At 37.1% G+C, this 20,869-nt stretch overlaps 1 protein-coding gene across 4 annotated transcripts; it reads right to left on the bottom strand.

Moving 5' to 3' along the window:
• Positions 1 to 4,139: 4,139 nt before the first annotated feature.
• Positions 4,140 to 9,529, bottom strand: LOC131062764 (ACT domain-containing protein ACR3). Of its 4 annotated transcripts, none has more exons than XM_059211010.1 (10): positions 9,353 to 9,529; positions 8,056 to 8,157; positions 7,698 to 7,893; positions 7,510 to 7,585; positions 7,364 to 7,409; positions 7,070 to 7,184; positions 6,670 to 6,737; positions 5,778 to 6,386; positions 5,110 to 5,214; positions 4,140 to 4,998 (listed from the first exon to the last, which is right to left on the bottom strand). In XM_059211010.1, exons 4-10 carry the CDS (start codon positions 7,581 to 7,583, stop codon positions 4,648 to 4,650), a joined length of 1,368 nt encoding a protein of 455 aa, XP_059066993.1. In that variant the 5' UTR covers positions 7,584 to 7,585; positions 7,698 to 7,893; positions 8,056 to 8,157; positions 9,353 to 9,529; the 3' UTR covers positions 4,140 to 4,647. The 4 variants fall into 4 exon arrangements, with proteins under 4 accessions (XP_059066993.1, XP_059066992.1, XP_059066994.1 ...); XM_059211009.1 differs by lacking the exon at positions 9,353 to 9,529 and adding an exon at positions 9,046 to 9,211; XM_059211011.1 differs by lacking the exon at positions 9,353 to 9,529 and adding an exon at positions 9,046 to 9,211 and having other exon boundaries at positions 8,056 to 8,122.
• Between the last annotated feature and the right edge of the window lie 11,340 nt (positions 9,530 to 20,869).

Genomic DNA, 20,869 nt, shown 5'->3' with positions numbered 1-20,869 from the left:
GCGGCTAAACTGTATTGACAATGGTGTTGTTGTCAACATCAAGATTAGGCCGAGATCCTCAATCTGAAGTATTTGAATGGTGTTGACAGTTATGATGTACCTCGGTTTGGTATTGAGGGTAAGGGATATATGATCTGGAACACTCTCAAACATGGGGCTAGGCTTATAAAGCAGGGGCTATTTTGGATTTGCAACAAAAGGTCTGAAGCTCTCTTTTGGTTTGATTCCTGGGACGGATTTCTGCCTATTATATTTGCTTATCCTATTTTGAGACCCTTATGTGATATATTTCTGGAGGCAGGATGGAGTAAAGTGCGAGATTTTAAAACTTCGGAACGAAATGCTTAAGTTGTTAAGACTAGATGGAAAGAGCCCCATGAGTGGACCCCTTGTGGTTCTATTGAGGAGCGGCAAATGCTTCATAATATCTTGTCTCACAAGGCCTGTAGTTCTTTGGAGGAAAGGGATTCCCTTGCTTGGGGTTCAAATCCAAAGGGTAAGTTTATTGTTTCTCTTGGTTATCAGGAATTGGATTCACAAGTTAATGGGAGTGAAGGGATTTCTTGGTGGAAGAAGGTTTGGAATAGATTTGCTTGGCCTAAATGTAACTTATTTATGTGGTTGGTTGCTTGGAATCGATGTCTCACTTGGGATAACTTGAGAAGGAGATGATTTCATGGTCCCTCTATGTGTTTCATGTGTAAGTAATATGAAGAAAGCTCTGCTCATCTCTTCTTCTCGTGCCCCTTCCCTAAGGATAGATGGCATTGTTGGTGGGGTGTTTGGAATAGGCCTTGTTTCCATGCTTCTTCCTTGGCTAAGTTTTGGGGACGTGTGGGGGACCCTCCAACCAGGGCCTGTTTTCTCCATATTGCTTGGGACATAGGACCTTTCATTTTGTGGTAGATTTGGTTGGAAAGGAATAGAAGAATTTTTCAAGGGAGAGCTATGTTTAGCCACCAACTTTGGATGCGCATTATGAGTTGCTTGCGGGAGACTATTTTAGCTAAATGTGATTTGTCTGGTCAAGTAGATGTTGGTGATCAGGTTGTGGTTCAAAGGTTGGGTCTGGCTGGATGTTGTGGTGTTCAGTCCCAATCTAAGCCCGACATTTGGAGTAGGAATAAGGTTAGGCGGGAAGGATGTTGGGCTCCTCCTCCCTCAGGGCTTTTGAAGATTAATACTGATGGCTCCTCTCGAGGAAATCCTAGGCATGCTGGGATTGGGGGAGTTGGCAGAGATATCTCTAGGATAGTACAAATTTTTTTCTCCTATATAAAGGCCACTAGACCAATAACTTGATGGAGGCTTTGGCTATCTTTCATGTTTTGGAGAAAGGTTCTTCTTTAGGATGGAAAAGAATTGTTGTTGAATCAAACTTCCAACTTATAGTGGAAATGTTGAATAGACGAAAATTGGAGGGAGTTAGCTGGCAATTAGCTCGTGTGGCAAGGCATATTTTTAGGCTTTGTGAGCCTTTGGACTCTATCACCTTTTGGCATGTTCCTTGTGAATAGAATATGGTGGCAAATTGCTTGGCTCTATGGGCTTCTGAGCATGTTGGTCAGTGGCAAGTGGAAGATTGGGGGCAGTTGTCCTCAGATTATTCTGAGGTGCTTGAGGTCTTAGTTATGGAGGATATGCGTAGGCATTTGGGGATATCATGAGTGACTTGATCCTCCTTTGTTCTTGTTCCCTGCTTTGTTGTGGTCTCCTTGCCTTTGTGGCCTTGTAATCTTCTTTGGTGTTTAATAAATTTTCAGCCCTTTTTCTCAAAAAAAGAAAAATTAGGTTTATAAATTCAAGAACACTAAATAATTAGGTTTAATAATTCTAGTTTATTAATTTACTTTAAAAAAATTAATAGTTTTTTCTATTTATTTATACTCAAACATGTTAAATATCTAATAAAATTAAATTAAGTTTTTCGATCAAATTTTTTATTTGAAATTGATAATAATCAAATTTTATATACAATTTTACATAATCTTAAATTTCTATATTAAAATATAAGCAAAGAAAGCATTAAACACTATATTTTTATTTAATATAGACAACTATTATTTATGTTCTTAAAATTATACATTTTAAATTCATATTTGAGGTCAAATTCTATATTGAATGGGCAATTCCTCTCAATATTTAATATGTTAATTCATATTTTTGCAAGCTACTAATAAAAACAAATTAACATGTTTAAAATTAATGTGATCTTCCCTTGCTTTTATATATATATATATATAAACAAATCTAAAAGTATCTATTTTTTTGTGTGAAAAGCTTAAAAATTGTTCTTTGGAGATCAAAGAGTGGGAGTTTGTTTTTATATTTCGCAGCAAATGTTCATTAATGTTGTTATCAATGTTTTGGACAACAAAATGGATGTAAAATCATATTCAAATCTGTCATAAAACAGTCTACATCAATTGCATTAAGTGGTTTTCATTTGTTATATTTTTGGAGGTCATTCTATATACTCAATTTCTTTATTTCTAGATTTATGCAAATCTGATTAGAAGTAAAAAATAATTCTAAATCTAGTCTATATATCCCAAAAAGGGACATGGTACATTACACTTTTGATGGAAAAGGGGACTTGGTACATTACACTTTTTGATGGAAAATTGTAAGTATCATTAAAATTAAGGAATAAGTACTATTAAAATAGGGGGGAGAAATGTGAAACACCATGACATTTTTGTCAACATACAGAATCAATTAATTTTCAACCCCTCCTTTTTCTTCCAATATCTATTACAATACCTAATTGATAGCTGCTTCACTAAAATAGAGAATGGTTTTAATTATCCTCTCATTTTTTTAAAAAAACTTAACTGCTCATATTTAATCCCAAAACATTTTTAAATTAGCATTTTATCTTTTAGAAATTGTGTACACATTTCCCAATCAAATATGCAGGGATATTTACATAGAACAAGATTTTACAAGCTTTCTCCATATGCTCCTAACGACCTAACTTAAAGGTGAACTAAATTTATAATAAAACTATAATTGAAAAAAGAATAAAATGCAGAGGCCCGGGCAGAATTGGGGGAAGGCGCACCTGGGAAGGGTAGCCAAAGAAAATCTACCTAAAAGAAATTACAATAGAACAGATGACAAAAGAAATATATATAAAATAAGCTCTCCAAAAAAGAATATATAAATAAATCAAATACCAAATGCTGAACAAAACAAATTATACTTGGGACTGTATTGACTGGTTGAGACTGACAACTAGAAGACCGGGGTTCAAACCTCTATAACTCCTCAAAATCCGTGGTTAAAAGCTCAAAAGAGATATGGCCAAGAGTTTTGACCATTGTTTTATAAAAGTCCTACCCACAAATATTAAATCAAAAACTAACGAAAGCGAAAGATGTGTGGTTGAACACAAGGAAAATTTGTCAGGTATAGAAATATCTCCTCTAATCTAGTGGCCATCTCTCAATGACAGTACACACCAGTCACAATCAAAAGCACATTAACCACACATGCCAGTTGTTTCCTCGTAGGACCCTGGAGTACACAATCAGCATGTGGACTACAATATGCTGCCGACTTAAACTTGACTGCAAGACATTGGAAGATGATTAAAGGAGTAGGAAGATATTGCCTTGTTTCATGTGGTCTGGCATCATCCTGTCCCTTTACATGATGGATGCTGCAGCTTGTCATGGTACTTCAAAACAAAGCACAACAAGAGACATGTCTAAATGATCTATGCAAACTATTGGAAAGAGAACCATCATCTAAATTTTGATGATTACCTGTTAGAATGAAGTTATTTACTACTCCAAGAAATTTAAGGTTAAAGTATGGAATTTCATTACTATGATCACAGACCTGATAATAAACAAGATGCAGATCACCAAGATTTCAGATTCAAGCTCCGGTAAGGATTTTATTTTATTTTTTAACCATCAAAAAGATTAGTTGGTGGCATCAGGAACACATTTAATAATCTGCAATTAGTTGATAATGATTAGACCTGATTTGGTAGAGCACAAACAAGAGGGAAACAAATGCAGCTTACTGCTATTTACAGAAAAATGTTTGACTCAAAATTGTTATAAGGACCTTACCCAGTGAGTTCCAAATATCTAAATTCACAGAAATCAAATCCAAGCTAAGAAAAGTGAAAAGAAACTTTAACTACTATACAGATAAATAGACTTGTCCAGAATCTTTACAGCTTAAGGCATGAGAATGAGGCCTTTCACTATTTACAGAAAAGATTGTGAGAGACGGAGCTCACAAGTGCTTTTTGCTAGAAACTCATAGATAGTTTGTACATGAAGATGATTTGGAAACCAAACTGTAGCAGCTTTCCAAGGCAGTAGGCTGGATGATCATTATAGCAAAGCATTTGACAAGGATCACAATTTTTTTGAAATAGGCATATGACATCCAACTGGAGCACTTCGGTGAGGCCAAGCATTCAAACTTATTATCAGAGTTCCCCTGATTTGAGACCCCATCTACAGTGCTGATACAAATTAAGTGGCATAACATGCACCACCTTCCAAGCGTTGGTAATCCCTGCCACTGGCAGGATAATGATAGATCTACAACAAAAGACATTCATCCTTTGAAATGGCTGATGAATAAACAATGGCTAATCTTAGTTTAAGTTTTCACTCAGATTTAAGATTTGATAAGACCAATGTTATAAGAGATCCGCTCAAGCTGAGACTTAAGTAAGCTTCCAAAAGAAAACCTGGGCTTTTCTGTAGTATCTATTGGGCACGATCTAGGAGAACTAGGCACATTTTTTACTTGTAGAATTGTATCGCCAATCTCTTTTCTCATGGCTTCAACAATCTTCATGTCTACAGGATTTCCAGAGGCATCTGTGACATAGAAAACGTTCACTGCTTTATCACCTCGTGTTGTAACATCAGCCCTCGTAACAGATAAACCATTCTCCCGAAAAATGCGAGTAATATCTGAAAGGAGGCCAACCCTATCACTAGTACAGAGCTCAAGGCGTAGCCCCTGTTCAAAAATGTTTAATTTGATGCACAGAAAGAAAATCATCATTAGACATGATATATGAAACAGAAAACAAGTAATACAAATTAAACATATATATAGAATTGTCTTCACCTCCGATACTCTTCGTTCTATTGCAGCCTCTAAACATTTGATTACCCGCTGTTTTTCACCTTCAGTGTCCAGGGTACATCCATCCATGTGACGGATGTAATATTCCTGCAATGACACAAGGAAGGAGAACTTGAATAAAGCTGGGGCCCCTGTTGTTAGACTGAATCCATCTTTGGCATCAGGGACTATGAAATGACATGCAATAAATTTAAATTAGCACTATGAATTGACAGTTGCTCCTACTGACCACTTATCCAGATTCCAAACTGAAGTCAGGGCAAAGATATGACTATAAACCTCTTAACTCAACCTAACTGTGAAATTTCATTTATTAAATTTGCTATCCTGGTATATCCATACACCACACAGAATGGTGTAGATTGATCATATTCCTTGGAGTAAATCTTAACTAAGGGTCCATGATAGCATGTTCCTTTCATAAGTAATTCAATACTAATCTTCATCCTTAGTCTGAAACTTTGTAACATATAAGCAAAGAGTTGATTCTACTAGTTTTCTCTGATAGCCAAGTCATCATCATAGTCAGCCACTGTGAAAGAGTATTGTAAACACGGCAGGACCCATATGGCATATATGGGTCGCAGAGTAAGATCAAACATACACACAAAAAGGAACAGAATGAATCAGGTGAGTATTGGCAATTTTACCTGCAATGCGCATGATCCACTGGAATTGATGCTTGCATGAAAGACCACATACTGCATATCTGTTAGTGTGCAGACAGTATCAAACAAAAGCTTAGGCCTATCCTTTGAGTGGACTGTAACCACTGAATACCCCTTCTCAATGCAATTGTCTATTGTTATAATAGGCTTTCCATCTTCACCCAGTGAGCTAGTTTCAGGGCCTTCATAATCCCTGTCAGCAAACATCATCTGGTGCAACCGACGTTCTGTGTGAGTTAAACCCATAGAGAAATCTGTCTTGACACCCCTTCTATCATCATTCCCCTTAAGCACATTGGACAGCTGCTCCTTGATGGTAGCCAGCCGGTCTGGCTCTTCTATGGGTCTAGAGGTCAATTCATCAGTGATATAGACCACACATGCAACTCTCATGTTATGAGTCCATACTTCTGCTGCCACCACATTGCAATTCAGATTGGTAAGCACTGCTGAAATTTCAGAAAGAAGACCAGGCCGATCTGTACCAGTCATTTCTATGGCAGTGTGTTCCCCAATAGATTGAACCCCTACGGTGCGCCCCAAGCATGTCCTCACCTCCATGGTGGCAGGACCCCTTTTTGCTCCCAAAGCCTAAAAGAAAATCGTGTCTTAGTATACCTAGTTATTTTGGATCTCAAAAAAGCCAAATACAATAAAAACCAGGGGATGCGAGATTGGGGAGGGGAGACAAGAAATGAGTACGCCCTTTCAAGAAAGGATAATAAGGGTGTGGCTCTACTACATTTAAATATACTTATTACCGACCATGAGACAGGCAACCAGACCCTTACAACAGTCTCAGGTTGACTATGCTTAAGACAACTTCCATAAACAACATAATCAAGAATTTCAGAATTTGCAATCAATAATTCACCTGCTTAATGTAATCAATGATTCTCTGGTCAGTCAGCTTGTTACCCAGCTGATCTGTTACATGGAAGACTGCAGAGGAAAAAACATGTAGACAAAGTGAGTCCAACAATAGCAGGCTTGCCACCCAAGAGGTATCTATAAATACAATAGCAGGTTACAATATAACAGGTGTCCTTTAATACAAAAAAAAATCCTGGGCTCATAATTCAAGCCCCAATAAACTCATCAGGATGCTACTTTCTAAAACTCAAAATAACCCCGGCCTAATTATTCTAGCCCAAAACTTTCTAGTAAAATGGCAAAAGGCTTACCCAATCTACCCAGTCACTTTTATCAAAGAAATTCATACAAGCATATGCACTGAGGAAACTTTAAAGCTTTAAACATGTTATAAAGCTTACCATCCATAAACCAGCCACCGTCTGAAGAAATGTAAGCTTTAGAGATGATCAAATCAAGATCTGTCAAAACTTGAACTACTTCCAGAAGAATTCCATGTCGGTTAGCACTGTCAACCTACACAGTAATGCAAGTAATTACATCCTGGGGTTTTACGGTTCTCTTTTATTCTATCTTTACAGAAACAAACTACTTAGAAACTCATGAATAGGTCATAAAGGCCATTAAACCGTTACACAAAAAAAGCTATAGAACAGCAACATTTCTCGCCGAAAAACAATAAAAATTGTGCTTACCATCACTAGGGAGCAGTCACCATATGTATCGTTGTCTATACCGACCCTGCAACCCCAAAAAAACCTTTAGAAACAGAGAAAACAAACAGTATATGCTTAAAAACATAAATAGCACATGACCCAAACCATAATAACTGGTTCCTTACATGGGTGGGTGGATTCTTTGGCTCAGACTCTCATATTCAGGATCAAAATAGGGCCAACAAACATTGCTCTCCATGTCTGCAAAACCACTTTTTAATCAAAATAATTTCTCCATGCAATAAAATTCTAAGTCCCACGAAAACAACAAAAGCTTCAATAAAGTTGAATATGCACAATCATAACTACTTACTTCCCAGTTTTTTCCGATTCCCTTCCCTCAAGCTACTTCGAAGTTGTATCCCAAAGTTTCTATAGACAGAGAACGATTGATGCCGCTACCATCAAGAACATCGTCTACATTTACTTTGTGCGTCTCCCAATAAGATGTACGTAACAACAACACCAGAAGACGAAGAAAGAAGGAAGATTGTTCTCCCTGAGCTTATCTACAAGAAAGATGTCGGCCAAGTTGAACCATTCAAGTAGCTTTCCCATATGAAGATCCCTTTTAGCCTTTGAGCAATCTAAAGCAACCAACTTGTTCTTGCTCTAAAACCAATTATATCCCTCTGTATTTAGTCCCTTCCAACTAAATACAAAGCACTTACTCTTTCTGGTACAGATTATTGTTCTCGGCTTTGCAAGTACCCTCTTCAATTCAGAGTCCTTGTAGTTCTGCACATTTAATAATAAAGAATCTGATGTGTCTTCTGCAGGTACACATGGAATTTAATAAACACCCGCTTTCTGAAACTGATAAAATCCCCTAATAAAATAAATTACCCATATGACAAACACAGGCTTAATGACTTAAAAAAAACAAAGTAAAAGCTGTCGCTTCTCAGTACAATAAAAAGACTACCCCTGTACTGAAACTGATAAAATCCTTCAATAAAATAATTACCCATATGACATATACAGAATCATTTCCCTTAAGATTTGATAACTTATAAAATAAAACAAACTGAAAGCTGTCCCTTATCAATACATTAAAAGGCCTTCCCAATACCGGGGAATATACAAAGGAAAATACATCAGCTGTGCCAAGCCACGCAGAGAAAGAAAGCTGGCATATACTCCGGAAACTTTGCCCAAAAAAAACATTAAAAGAAATGCATATCCAAGGAACGGTAAGGCTTTATGCCTTATATTTTATTCTCTACCCCGCCTCCAGAAACAAATCAGATTGGCCTCAAAGACGTACAGAAAAACAGGGTAAATTTTCAGAAAACCTTGACTGCAACCTTACATTGAATTTTGGTTTTTATTTTTACCAATCCTCATCCACAATTTATATATTTGACAAAACGCCTAAAATTCTGGTTCTGAATAAAGAATGCGAAGTTTTCACTTCCTCGCGCGCGGAATGAGCTAAAGAATTTAAGCTCCAAGTCTAAAAAAGATATCTTCTACTCGGCCAAACTTAGCGCGCAACCAAAAAGAAAATCCGCTGAAAAGATTTCTGACCACAAAACTTAACAGAAAGAGCCCAAAATCTATCCCAACATTCATAAAAAATTGCTCCCTAGAGAGTTCTATTTACAATTCATCAACTCGGAGAACAATTCATGACAGAATTCTCAAATGAACAAGATTACCCTGCTTAAATTCAACGAAAATTCCGTTGTGCGCGGCAGACGAGATCGAGACAATCAGAATCTCTTCGCTACAATCTTATCACAAAACACTTCAAATTCTTGAAAATTTTCAAATTTGCTGAGCAGTTCTCGGCAAACTCCAACAACAAACACATTACAGGTCTAAATACCGAAGCTTAAATGAATTTAAAGACCCCCGCCGCCGCAACAACAGTTAAAAAGATAAAAGAAATCAAAATAAAAGCTTTTTTTAACCTTTTTCTTTTTCCTCTCAACTCTCCATGGAAAAAATCAAATCAAAAGTTACCTTCACAGATAAATTCTCCAGAGATCTCGCCACCGACAGCCGTTTCAGACTTCAAAACCAGCCCTAAATAGAAATCTCCTCTTATTCTGCCATCTTGACCATTTTCTCCGCTAAATTCATCGAATTCATTGAAAAAAGATTCAAGTCCAAGATCTGACGCGACTACAGAGGAGGGTAAAAGCAAAAATTCTAATTATAGCGTGAAATTTATTTACCGATAACTGTATCTGGTGCAGTTACTGCCGTCAAATTAAAAGGTCAAAGAATCTTCGCCATTTCTCGAGGACCACAAAAAATCTATTAACCTAAGTAAATTCTTTTAATATTATTTTTTCCGTTTTCTTTCTTGTGCTTAATGGCCGTATAAGCGTGACGTGGAATTTGGCAACGTGGCTGAGAATAACGTTTCATGGAGATGTACACGTGGCACAAGATCACATCATCCACCCTAGCGATGCTAACTTTAGTTTTATCCCATGTGTGAGGAAACGGAATTTGTGATTCAAATTGATTTGTAATCAATTTGATTCTCACAATTTGGTAAATAGAGATAAGGGTACATAACATAGTTTTAGGTTATGTGAGGAATTTCATTTTTGTATACAATTTGCATTGTCTAGTGTTTATTGAGATGGATTTGTATTACTATATAGTGAGATGTCGAAAAAGTCATTAGATCATTATGTTTTATGTTTTTGTTGGAAAATATTATCATATATTAAGATAATTATGAAAGTATTGTAGTTTTAATTGATCAAGAGGATAATATGTTTTTTTGTTTGTTTATGTTTTTTGTTGCAAAATATTATCATATATTAAGATAGCTATGAAAGTATTGTAGTTTCAATTGATTAAATATAATTGATCTAGAGGATAATATATTCTTTGACTTTGCACGGCAATATGCAATAGAACAAATGAGAAGGTGAGCATTGTATCTTGAGTGGTTTTGGCTTTGTGGATATCCAAAGATATAAGGTCAAAATGTACTCCAGATGATTTAGATTTGTGGTCCAAATTGATTTGTAGTCTAGGGTTTTCACAATTTGCAACAAATGGTTTTGGTGATATAGATAAGGTAGATGGATAATGTAGTTTTAGGTTATTGAGATGAATTTGTATTACTCGAAAAGTCACTAGATCATTATGTTTATGTACTTGTTTTTTGCACAATATTATCATATTTTAAGATAATTGTCAAAGTATTTTAGTTTCAATTGATTAAGCACAATTGATCAAGAGGATAATATATTTTTTGACTTAGACAACCAACATGTAATAGAATGAATGAGAAGGTGAGCATCGTATCTTGAGTAATTTTGGCATTGTAGATATCCAAAGATATAAGGTCAGAATTGTACTCCAAATGATTTAGATTTGTGATTCAAATTGATTTGTAGTGTAGGGTTTTCACGACTTGAAACAAATGGGTGTGGTGATAAAGATGAGGTAGACAAATAACATAGCTTTAGGTTATAACATAGGATTTTATGGTATAATTGTCATCGAGATGGATTTGTACTATTGATATAGTGAGATGTCTAAAAGGTCATTAGACCATGGTTTAAATTTAATGGTTATATAATTATGTTTATGTTTATGTTTTTTCTTCTTGTAAAATACTATCAAATTTTAGGATAGTTATCAAAGTATTGCAGTTCCAATTGATTAAGCACAATTGATGGGGGGTATAATATATTCTTTGATTTTGACATCTAATAAAAAGGTCAAATCTTTTGAACTTGCAATAAAAAGAAGTGAAGGCATTAATATTGTATATTGATTAATTTTGGCATAATAAGTACTTAAAGATGTAAGGTTGAAAATGTACTTCAAATGATTTCGATTTGTGATTCAAATTGATTTGTAATCTATGATTTTCACATTGCAACAAATGGTTTTGGTGATAAAGATAAGGTTGGCAGGATAACATAGATTTAGGTTATAATTGGATATTTCATTTTTATATACGATTTATATAATATAATTGTTATTGAAATGGACTTGCAATACTGATAGTGAGATGTCAAAAAAGTCACTAGATCAATTTTAAATTTAATGGTTACATGGTTATGTTTATATTTTTTTGTTGTAAAATATTATCAAATTTTAGGATAATTATCAAAGTATTATAATTCCAATTAATCAAGCACAATTCATGAGGAGGACAATATATTCATCAACTTTGACATCCAACAAAAGTCAAATCTCTTGAATGTGCAATAAAATGAAATGAATAAGAAGGTTAACATTTGTATTTTGAGTAATTTTGACATAGTAGATACCCAAAGATATAAGGTCATAATTCTACTCTAAATTATTTTGATTTGTAGTCTAGAATTTTCACAACTTGCAACAAATGATTTTGGTGATAAAGTTAAGATAAACAGTTTTAGGTTATAATTGTGAGAATTCATTTTATATATACTTTATTCTAATTTATATAACGAGATGAGAGGGAAGGTCACTAGAGCAAGGTTTAAATTTAATGGTTACATAGTTATATTTAAATTTTTTGGTTACAAAATACATTCAAATTTTGAATTGATTATCAAAGTATTGTAGTTCAATTGATGAACTATGATTGACAAGATGTTTATATATTCCCTGACTTTAGCATCTGATAATATTCCAATTTCTTAGAAGTACAATACAAATAAATGAGAAGATCGATATTATATCTTGAATAATTTTGATGGAGTACATACCCAAAATCACAAAACCAAAAATATACTTCAAATGATTTTGATACCAAAAAAAATAAGACTAAAATTGTACCTGAACAATTTTAACATCCAAAAAAATCAACCTGTACTAACCATGATAGAAAATAGATATGAAAAATCATACATTTTTTACTCATACTCTTAACACCAAGGAATTGCACAAAAAATTCAATTGATAGAACCATGCCATGGGCACTATCTTCCGAATGAAATCTACTCCAATTATAATGAACTTTTTCTATACTATTCCATGCTTACTTTGCTTGATATATATCTGTATAGATACTTATGAGCAAGTACTTTTCCTTTAGTGAGTTGTTGGAAACTTGTTTGCTACAACAAAATAAAGATTTGCTAGGTCTTTTTTATTGTAAGTGATTTTTAATTTATAAATAAAAGTTCCCTAAATTTTTTTAATGATGAATAGTAAATAATAAAAACATATTACACAATGCATGAGAGATCTTCGTTCCATTGAGTATATTTTATGATTGAGAGATCTTTGTTCCATTGAGTATATTTTATGATTGAGACTTTACTTTTTATGATGTTAATTCAATTCAATTAATTTTAATTTTGAAATTTTAAATAATTTTATTATTAAATTAATGATTATTTGATTATTGTAAAGGATAAATTCATTTTCTTTTGAAAATTATATGTTTATGTCATTTTGATGTTTTGGATTTATTTGATTAGATATTTTGAATATAATAATTAAAGTGTAAGTGGTGTTTTCTTATTATAAGTGGTGTTTTCTTATTTGAAATTAGTTCATAACATCAAACATCACACATCACAATCTCTTTTGTTGTTGATTTTTAAAGATTTATTTTTTATCCCACAATTTATTATTTGTCACCCTGGATCAAATATGTAGATGTGGATTAACTTGGTTCGATTCTACATTTGGATTTTGCTTAGCAAAGGTTGAATTGATTTGTGTGTTTAGTTGTTGTATTTCAAGACATTCATTCACCCATATGCCATCACAATGAAAATAATCTTAAATTTATGTTAGATAATATTTAAAGAAGTATTCTAATAGCACTTATTATAATATTATCATAGCTCTTACTTGCTCTTTCTAGTCATAAATATAATCCTTTATATGTGAAAATATAGCACATGTGACTTGGGTGGATGATGGTTGGCTCCCGATGAACCACCCCTGCAAGGTGGAGTGGTACCCTGCATGTAGGGGTGATAGGAGGCACTTTGTTTAGAATCTAATCAGTGCCCTATGTCTATATTTGGTCCACCCCAACTAACTATATATATAGTTGATCATATCACTCAATCAGTCTACCCCGACTATATAAATAGAGTTAGAGTCGGTAGTCAGTCGAGGGTATCATATCACATATTCAATCACCCCAACTAGATATATATAGATGGGGTAGCACCTTTGCGGCTATATATTGTGTGCTTGTGAGATGAGTAGTGACTTGTCAGATGGGGACTAACTTAAAAAAGAGGCCCTGAACTCTCTATCTGACCTAGCACTAGGGCCGCCTCCCCTCTACTAGAGTTGGGGATCAATCCAGCCATCAATCATCAATGATCAGCCATTAGTCATATCGCGTAGTTCCATATAACATATGGATGATGGATGCCATGTATAGATATAGAAGCGGGGGACCCTTATGGATATAGTCGGGGCGGGGGTGCCCATCCCATATATCTATCAGATGGCCTAGGGTGACCCATTCCATTCGTGCCCTATCTTATATGGATGGATGACTAGGTGTAGATGTATGCTTTATTTAGTCAAGTGCAATCTAAGATGCTTGAAATGTTCTCTTGTGATTGATTAGAATTTGTTTTGGAAGAGGTGTCATAATTATTTTTTATTTTTTAATTATCACACCATTTTTTTTTTTTAATGTTTTTTATTAAGAAAATCAAAATAATATGAAAAGTAACCATATAGCCTTTTACTGTATATTTTTTATAAACGAAATACTATTCAATTAATTAAAACACTTTATTATTTAATCTTTTATTAATTAAATGGATAGAACTAAATATCTAAATGAAATTAAATTTGATGTTTCTATTTTTATAAAAGTGATGAGTAAACTTTTTATCATGACCAGTGATGATGGCACTGCATGCCCTCTAGTGCCATGTGAAATGCTTTTGATCTAGAACTATGAACTGGAGAGGTCACAAACGGGGAACCTCATTCCCATTTTAACAAAATTGAGGCTCAAATCCACGAGCATGTTAGTGTTGATGAGTGTTTTGACACACCCACCAACAGTCAGGTAGTTTATGCAAACACTCACCACCTCTCCTGAAAAGTAACGGGTTCGGAAGAACTCACTACCCCAAGGTCTCTGTAGTCAGGTCTCGACGGTGATGGATAACTCAATGGGTGATGTGGTTATACCTGTAAAGGGGCCTGCTGGTTAGAACTAAATCTCGCTGGTTTACAAACAGTTGTACTTCCTTTTTTTTTGTATTTTATGATTTAAGACTCTCTGGGGAAATAAAATGTGAAGCGTAGGGGAAACAAGAAAATAACAATAAGGACCAATATAATGACAACTTAATGAATTATCCAATTAATTCACTGCAATCCAAGCAATTATCAAATATTATCCAAGTTAGCATTCAACAACGAACCTCCAACAAAACTGCAAAATCATCAATTTTACAAGCCTATGAAAATAAAAATCATCATCAATATGGCCTATCGCAATAATTCTCATACACCACTATCGTGCACAATATGATTCATAAAGTGATAGACAAAAAGATTAACCCACGTTGCTAACTCTAAATAATAGACGTTACCAGATTACACAGAACAATTTGGTAGAATATAAAGTAGATCAGGCAATCTACGAGCTGCTTTTCATATTAATCTCCATGAATGTATAACAAAAATAAGTCAAACTTCTTAACAATCTGAAAAATACTCTAAAATCTCTAACTGGACCTCAAATCATCAATTCGTGGACCCTTACAAATGAATCCAACTTCTCAATTTATAGAAGTTCTTTCACCCTATTAATTAGGAAATAACTCTACCCTAAATTAAGAACTAAGAAAAAGGAGTCACAGTTAACTTGCAAGTTTCTGCTTGGACACTCCACCTAACAACTACAAAACTAACATTGCATGAGCATTACGAAGACCATGCTGGGTGAGCCACATTTTCGTAATCATGCAGAATTTCTTTCAAAATTGGGACTTTGAGTGAGAGGAGCAGTTAAGAAAGAAAAGCTTTGCTATCTTTAGCAATTCTAACAATATCCTTTATTTCTTGGTAAAAGCTTTATAATTTTCAATTATACATGCAACTGAATGGGCTGGTGGATTGGCCACATGCTTAATTCTAAATTTCTATTTCTTCAAAGCCTCATCCGCATGTGTTCCCTGTTCCTCTAACTCCTTCACGGTGTCCGCCACCTCTTGACACTGAGTAATCAAATGTGTGTATCTATCCATTAGGGCGGCATCGAACTGGGCAGCAGGTCCTAGTTTTTGTGCTTCATATGCATCCCATTGATTCAAAACTTGTTATTGGTCCATTATTCCAGTATCAGCTATTCTGATGCCAAAAGGCCCCAATGCATTTGTTACAAAATTTTCATACGACAAAATCTCTCTGAGGAGAGGGTCATGAATATCAGCAATCTCCTTGGCATACTGCTGATACATCTCTACTTTCAACTCCAGAATGTATACATAGGATTGTAGATTCTCACAACTATCCCCTCCTAAGAGGTCCTCTTGTATTATCAACTCTTCTCCTAAGCATAGTATCCTTTTCAAGATTCGGAGTTGCTTATTAAAGACGTTCTCTTTCCGCTCCCATTGTGTGGAATAGGTTGCCAAATCTCTACCTGCCTGTACCACCTTGCAATATATTTCCATCGTGTTCTATAAAAATAATCTAATCTTAGCTGCATTCGTCTGAGCCCAAGATTTGGCATCCGCAACTACTTGTCTCACTTCCAGTACTGCCTTTACATCTCCTTCTGGCAAGGATGAGGTTGAAGGCAGGTCATCCGTCTTACAAGAGTCCAAAGGCTTGCACATTTCTACCAGGAGATGTTTATATTGTCTAAGCTGCGCTTTAAGTTCTACATTTGAACTATGCTCTTTTTCTACGCACCCTCTGACAACACTCGTGGCTAGCTCCAAGGTATCCAATTCTCCCCACTTGGTCTGCTTACCTAGGTTTACCTGTGATACTTGGTACTTGCGAGAAGCTTGTCCTTCGGCCTGCGATGGAACTGCCACATCTGCAATCACTTTACCAGAACTAGTTTTTGATAGGTGGTGAACCGTCTTTAACTTCTTAATCTTTGGTGGTTCCTCAGTGATTGCTTGTTGTAGAGTGACCTTTGGAAGCTCTGATTTTCTCTTTTTCTTTCCAAAGGTAAACTCTAACCATTCTGGTATATCTTCAGTTTTGTCACCTTGATGTGACACGATCTCAGCAGTTATAACGTGCACCTCTGCCTGCTCCTCTAGTTGCTCTTCTGCTTCAGCTCCCGTTTGGCCAGGAACCTCGAATGATGAAACTCGGTGGGCTAAGTTAACCTGTAGAGCAGCTCGGAGAGCTTGTTGTTTATGTAACTCTCCCATCTTACCAATGACCTCCTGATTGAATGCAATTTCTTCTTCACCCAGCTCCATCTTTGTCTGCCCGGCTTCTATATCCTTAAGCAAATCCTCTTGGTCTTGAGGCGTTAGAATCAATCTTTCATTCCAGATATCTTCTGCTTCACCTCCTTCTTGCTCACTACCCAGAGGCTGTTGTTGGTCGAGGTCCTCTTCCTCTTGATCAGAGTCAGACTCAACATTTCTAATACTCACTTTCTTAGTAGTGGGTGTAAAACCTTGCACTTCAGGCTGCCCTGTAGGTACATTAACAAATGGTGGTGCAGAAGGAGCGGTGCCTAGAAGATTTGTTGTATCTGTGGAGGGTGGCTGAGCAGGTACCACCTTGGTGGCTTCTAGGTTCTCTTCTTGTTCTTGAGTACCTTATTATTCCGTGTGGCCTATAGCAGTCCTTGGTGGAAGAACCCTAGCAAGTGGAACTTCTCCTAGCCCATCGGTCACTCTTAGGTCTGCAACCTTCTTTAATAATTCAGACTCCTTCATCTTTTCCTAAAGTTTCTTTAGCAAGTTTTCAGTACTCTCTTGTGGCTCCTTTTCCTCACCTGGGTTGGTGGAGGTATTCTGCCTTAAGGCTGACCTTGTCTTTCTGGCATACTCCTTGTGGCCTCTTGACTGAGGTACCCCTGATGTGCATTCCTTTTGTTTCGCCTTTGATATGCTCGGCCTTACCCTCTAGCTCAACTATTGCTTAGTCCTGTTGATGACCACCTGGGAAATCTTTTCCATATCTGTCTCCTCGCTTGCAGACCATTTTACTCGAGAGAGGGGCCTCTTGTCTATCCCTGATTCTTTATAAATTGGATCGAGTAACTCTCCATCATCCCTCAAGTCTTTAGGGAGGTTGGTCTCGATGCCAAAGTCTCTAATCTGCGGTACGGACAGCCTGTTATAATTCTTCTCTCTTACTTCAAAGTTGTCCTGCAAATTGGCCCAGAAATCTTCCAAGCTAGGCCTATGCCCCTCATATGCCTTCGGCATAGCTTTCTTAAGCTTCCTGTATGGATCATAAAACTCCCTAGTATGATTATATTCTTTCAGGTTCAAATCTTGAAGCTCTTGCTCGGCCGATTTCGCCACTTGTATTTTAGAGCAGGCGAAGTACCCAATGGACACCGAGAAATCAATTCCTGTCTTATGCTTCGATGATAAGAGTGATTGGAGGCCTACAAGCTGTCTCACATATTCCAATAGGATCACCCTATCATTGCAGTAATGAGGCAACAGCATTGGATTCCCTGTGAATCCACTAACTCTAATGTAGGTGGAACGTGGGTTCTGAATGAACCAACACACCCACTCCCGTATGATAGCCATAGCCTCAGGACTAATCCGGTATCTGGTGTCTCTAGTCAACTTAATAATTATAGGGAAGATAAAAGCATCGTTAACCCTCTTAAAGTGTGTCTTTGCATTTGTTAGAGTAAGATGGGAATAATATTCCCATATCTTCTTCTGTCCCTCTTTCTCCCCTAATTGTCCATCCACCTGTAGGCCTAGGAATTTTCCAGCTCTGGCAGCTACCCAGATGACATATGACGTGAAGAAGAATTTATGTGTTTGCTGCACTTCTTTCATTTGCCTACAGATGTTGTCAGAGAGGATATGTGGCCAGTCAAAGTATTGTTTCCCTATCAGAATGGTGGTCATAAACTAGAACATCCAGGGATGGAAGTGTTTGCAATCTGGCTTGCTGAAGGCCCTGCTGAGCATGATAATCAAGTCTCTCTGAGGCTCTTTGAAGTCAGCCCTCAGGATCTCTGTAGCCTTGAGCCCTCTTTTCCTCTCCTCTTCCAGCCAGTTGGTATTCATGTGTCTTTTGCTAGCAGATACCTTGTCGTTCCATGCCTTCAAGGCCTCTTTTTCAGTGAGTAAGACTGCTTCTTCCCCATTTGGGATTCCAAAGACGAATCCCAACATATCTGGAGACAAGTCGATTACAGTTTTTCCATTTGTATCAGTGCACTTCCTGGTGTCCGGACTATAGAATGGGGCAATGGTCATTATAAACTTTGGTGCCTGTAGGGACTGCGGGAATACAATAGCTTCTATAAGACTTGACCTCTTTATTCTTCGGTGGAGAGAATCTAGGCTAGGTTTATCCAATTGGGTTGCAATATTCCCTATCTCAATGTGTCCCACCTCAGTGTCTGTGACCCATCTAATTTGATCATCCAGCTTTGATACAAGAACCTGTCCTTGATATTGGTACTTCATGGTGGCTGGTAGTCTATCAATTTATTTGCCCCTCTTGTTGGCGGATGTGTCCATCTAACCCCTGGAACCTGCAAGCAAAACCCAAGTCTTAGTCCACAATTCTAAACATAAATATTAATCTACTTCGGGACTTCGAGGTCCCAGGGTAGGAATGCAGGAAGGTAACTCGGAACTCCGGGGTTCTGGGGTGGCTGGTTAGGAAACTCGAAACTCCAGGGATCCGGGGTTCCGAGGTGGAATGGATATGGAACCCAAAACTCCAGGGATCCAGGGTTCTGGGGTGGAATGGATATGAAACCCGGAACTCCGAGGATCCGGGGTTCCGGGGTGGCTGGTTATGAAACTCAGAACTCCGAAGACCCGGGGTTCCGAGGTGGAATGGAAATGAAACCTGGAACTCCGGGGATCCGAGGTTCCGAGGTGGATCTAGGGCACACCCAAAAACAGACAAGAAAGGAAAACAAGCAACGAAAACAAAAACAAAAGGACAAGCAAAACAAGAAAAACATGCAAGGAGGGAAGATTCACCAACCTGGTGAATCGAAAAACCAACAAACGTCGAGAGAGAGAGACTCGGAAGACCGGAGGTTCGCGACTTGGAGTTAGGGATGAGAAGTTCGATTGCACAAATGAACTTAAAAGTTCATTAACTCGTATGTATAGTCTCCCGAAAACCCATCCGTACAAGAACCATAAACACGACCTCGGGACTCCGAGACTCTAGGGTTTCGAGGTTGTGAGGACAAGAAGAGAACAAGACGACCTCGGAACTCCGGAACTACGGAGTTCCGAGGTCAGAATGACGAGAGTACCTTGGTACTCCGGAACTCTGGAGTTCTGAGGTCGAAAGACAAAGAGGACCTCGGGACTTCGAGGATCCGGGGTTCCAAGGTCAAAAAGACCCAAGACCTCGGGACTCTGGGACTCCGGAGTTCTGAGGTTGAAACGACAAAGAACCTCGGGACTTCGGAACTCTGGAGTACCGAGGTAAAACAAAAAAAACCTCGAGACTCCGGAACTCCACAGTACCAAGGTAAAACAAAAAAAACCTCGAGACTCCGGAACTCCGGAGTACCGGGGTAAAACAAAAAAGGACCTCGAGACTCCGAGACTCCGGAGTTCCGAGGTAAAACCAAAAAGAAAGAAAAAAGAGGGGGCCACATTTTGACTCAAGGAGACCAAATGGGGAAACAGATATGCTAGGCATAACAAATGGCGACTATCTGGGAAAAATGACTATAGGCAATTTAGAATTTTAGAATCTCTGGTTAACCCGACACATAAGGCTATTATCATTCAAAAAGATGTATAAGAATTCAAGATGAGTAATTAGTGAGCAAACAACCAAGACGAGAAATAGACATGATCAACCCTTAAGTGTGTGCGTATGATTTGTTACCCCACCATTGCAATAATGTAGATAATCAGAGGAAACTAGGTGCAAGCTACATAAGTAAAGTCATTAACCTTGTTTTGTGCAAGGTTATCCTGGGCATAGCTCTGCTGCCAGTCAGATGTCTATAGCCCCGACAGAGATACCTCTGGCTCCCGTCAAGCAGTGCTCCACTGCCAGCCAAGCGTCCATAGCCCCGGTGGAGGTTACTTGAAACACCCATTTGAGTTGTTTTAAGAGGATCATTTCTTTCTCTCTCTTTTTTTTTTTTAGGATTATGTAGAATATTAGGATATAGAGATTGACTTCTTTCTTCAATAATCTCTTACGCAACTTTCAAACATTGAAGTTCAATAACTGGGTTGGGAGCCATGGTGGATAACGTGAAACGCCTTGACTTTGGATTTTTCACTTGATACCAATTTATCTGCTATCTCACAAAACTTTTCTGATGAATCTTAATGTGAAGTTAGTGCTGAGTTTATCAAGCTAGACTTTTCCAAATTGAAAGTCAAAAACTCATGTCATATTGGAACGATTATA

Source organism: Cryptomeria japonica, chromosome 9 (assembly GCF_030272615.1).
Source record: "Cryptomeria japonica chromosome 9, Sugi_1.0, whole genome shotgun sequence".
Classification (NCBI taxonomy): domain Eukaryota; kingdom Viridiplantae; phylum Streptophyta; class Pinopsida; order Cupressales; family Cupressaceae; genus Cryptomeria; species Cryptomeria japonica.
This window is presented reverse-complemented; position numbering and strand designations above follow the sequence as displayed.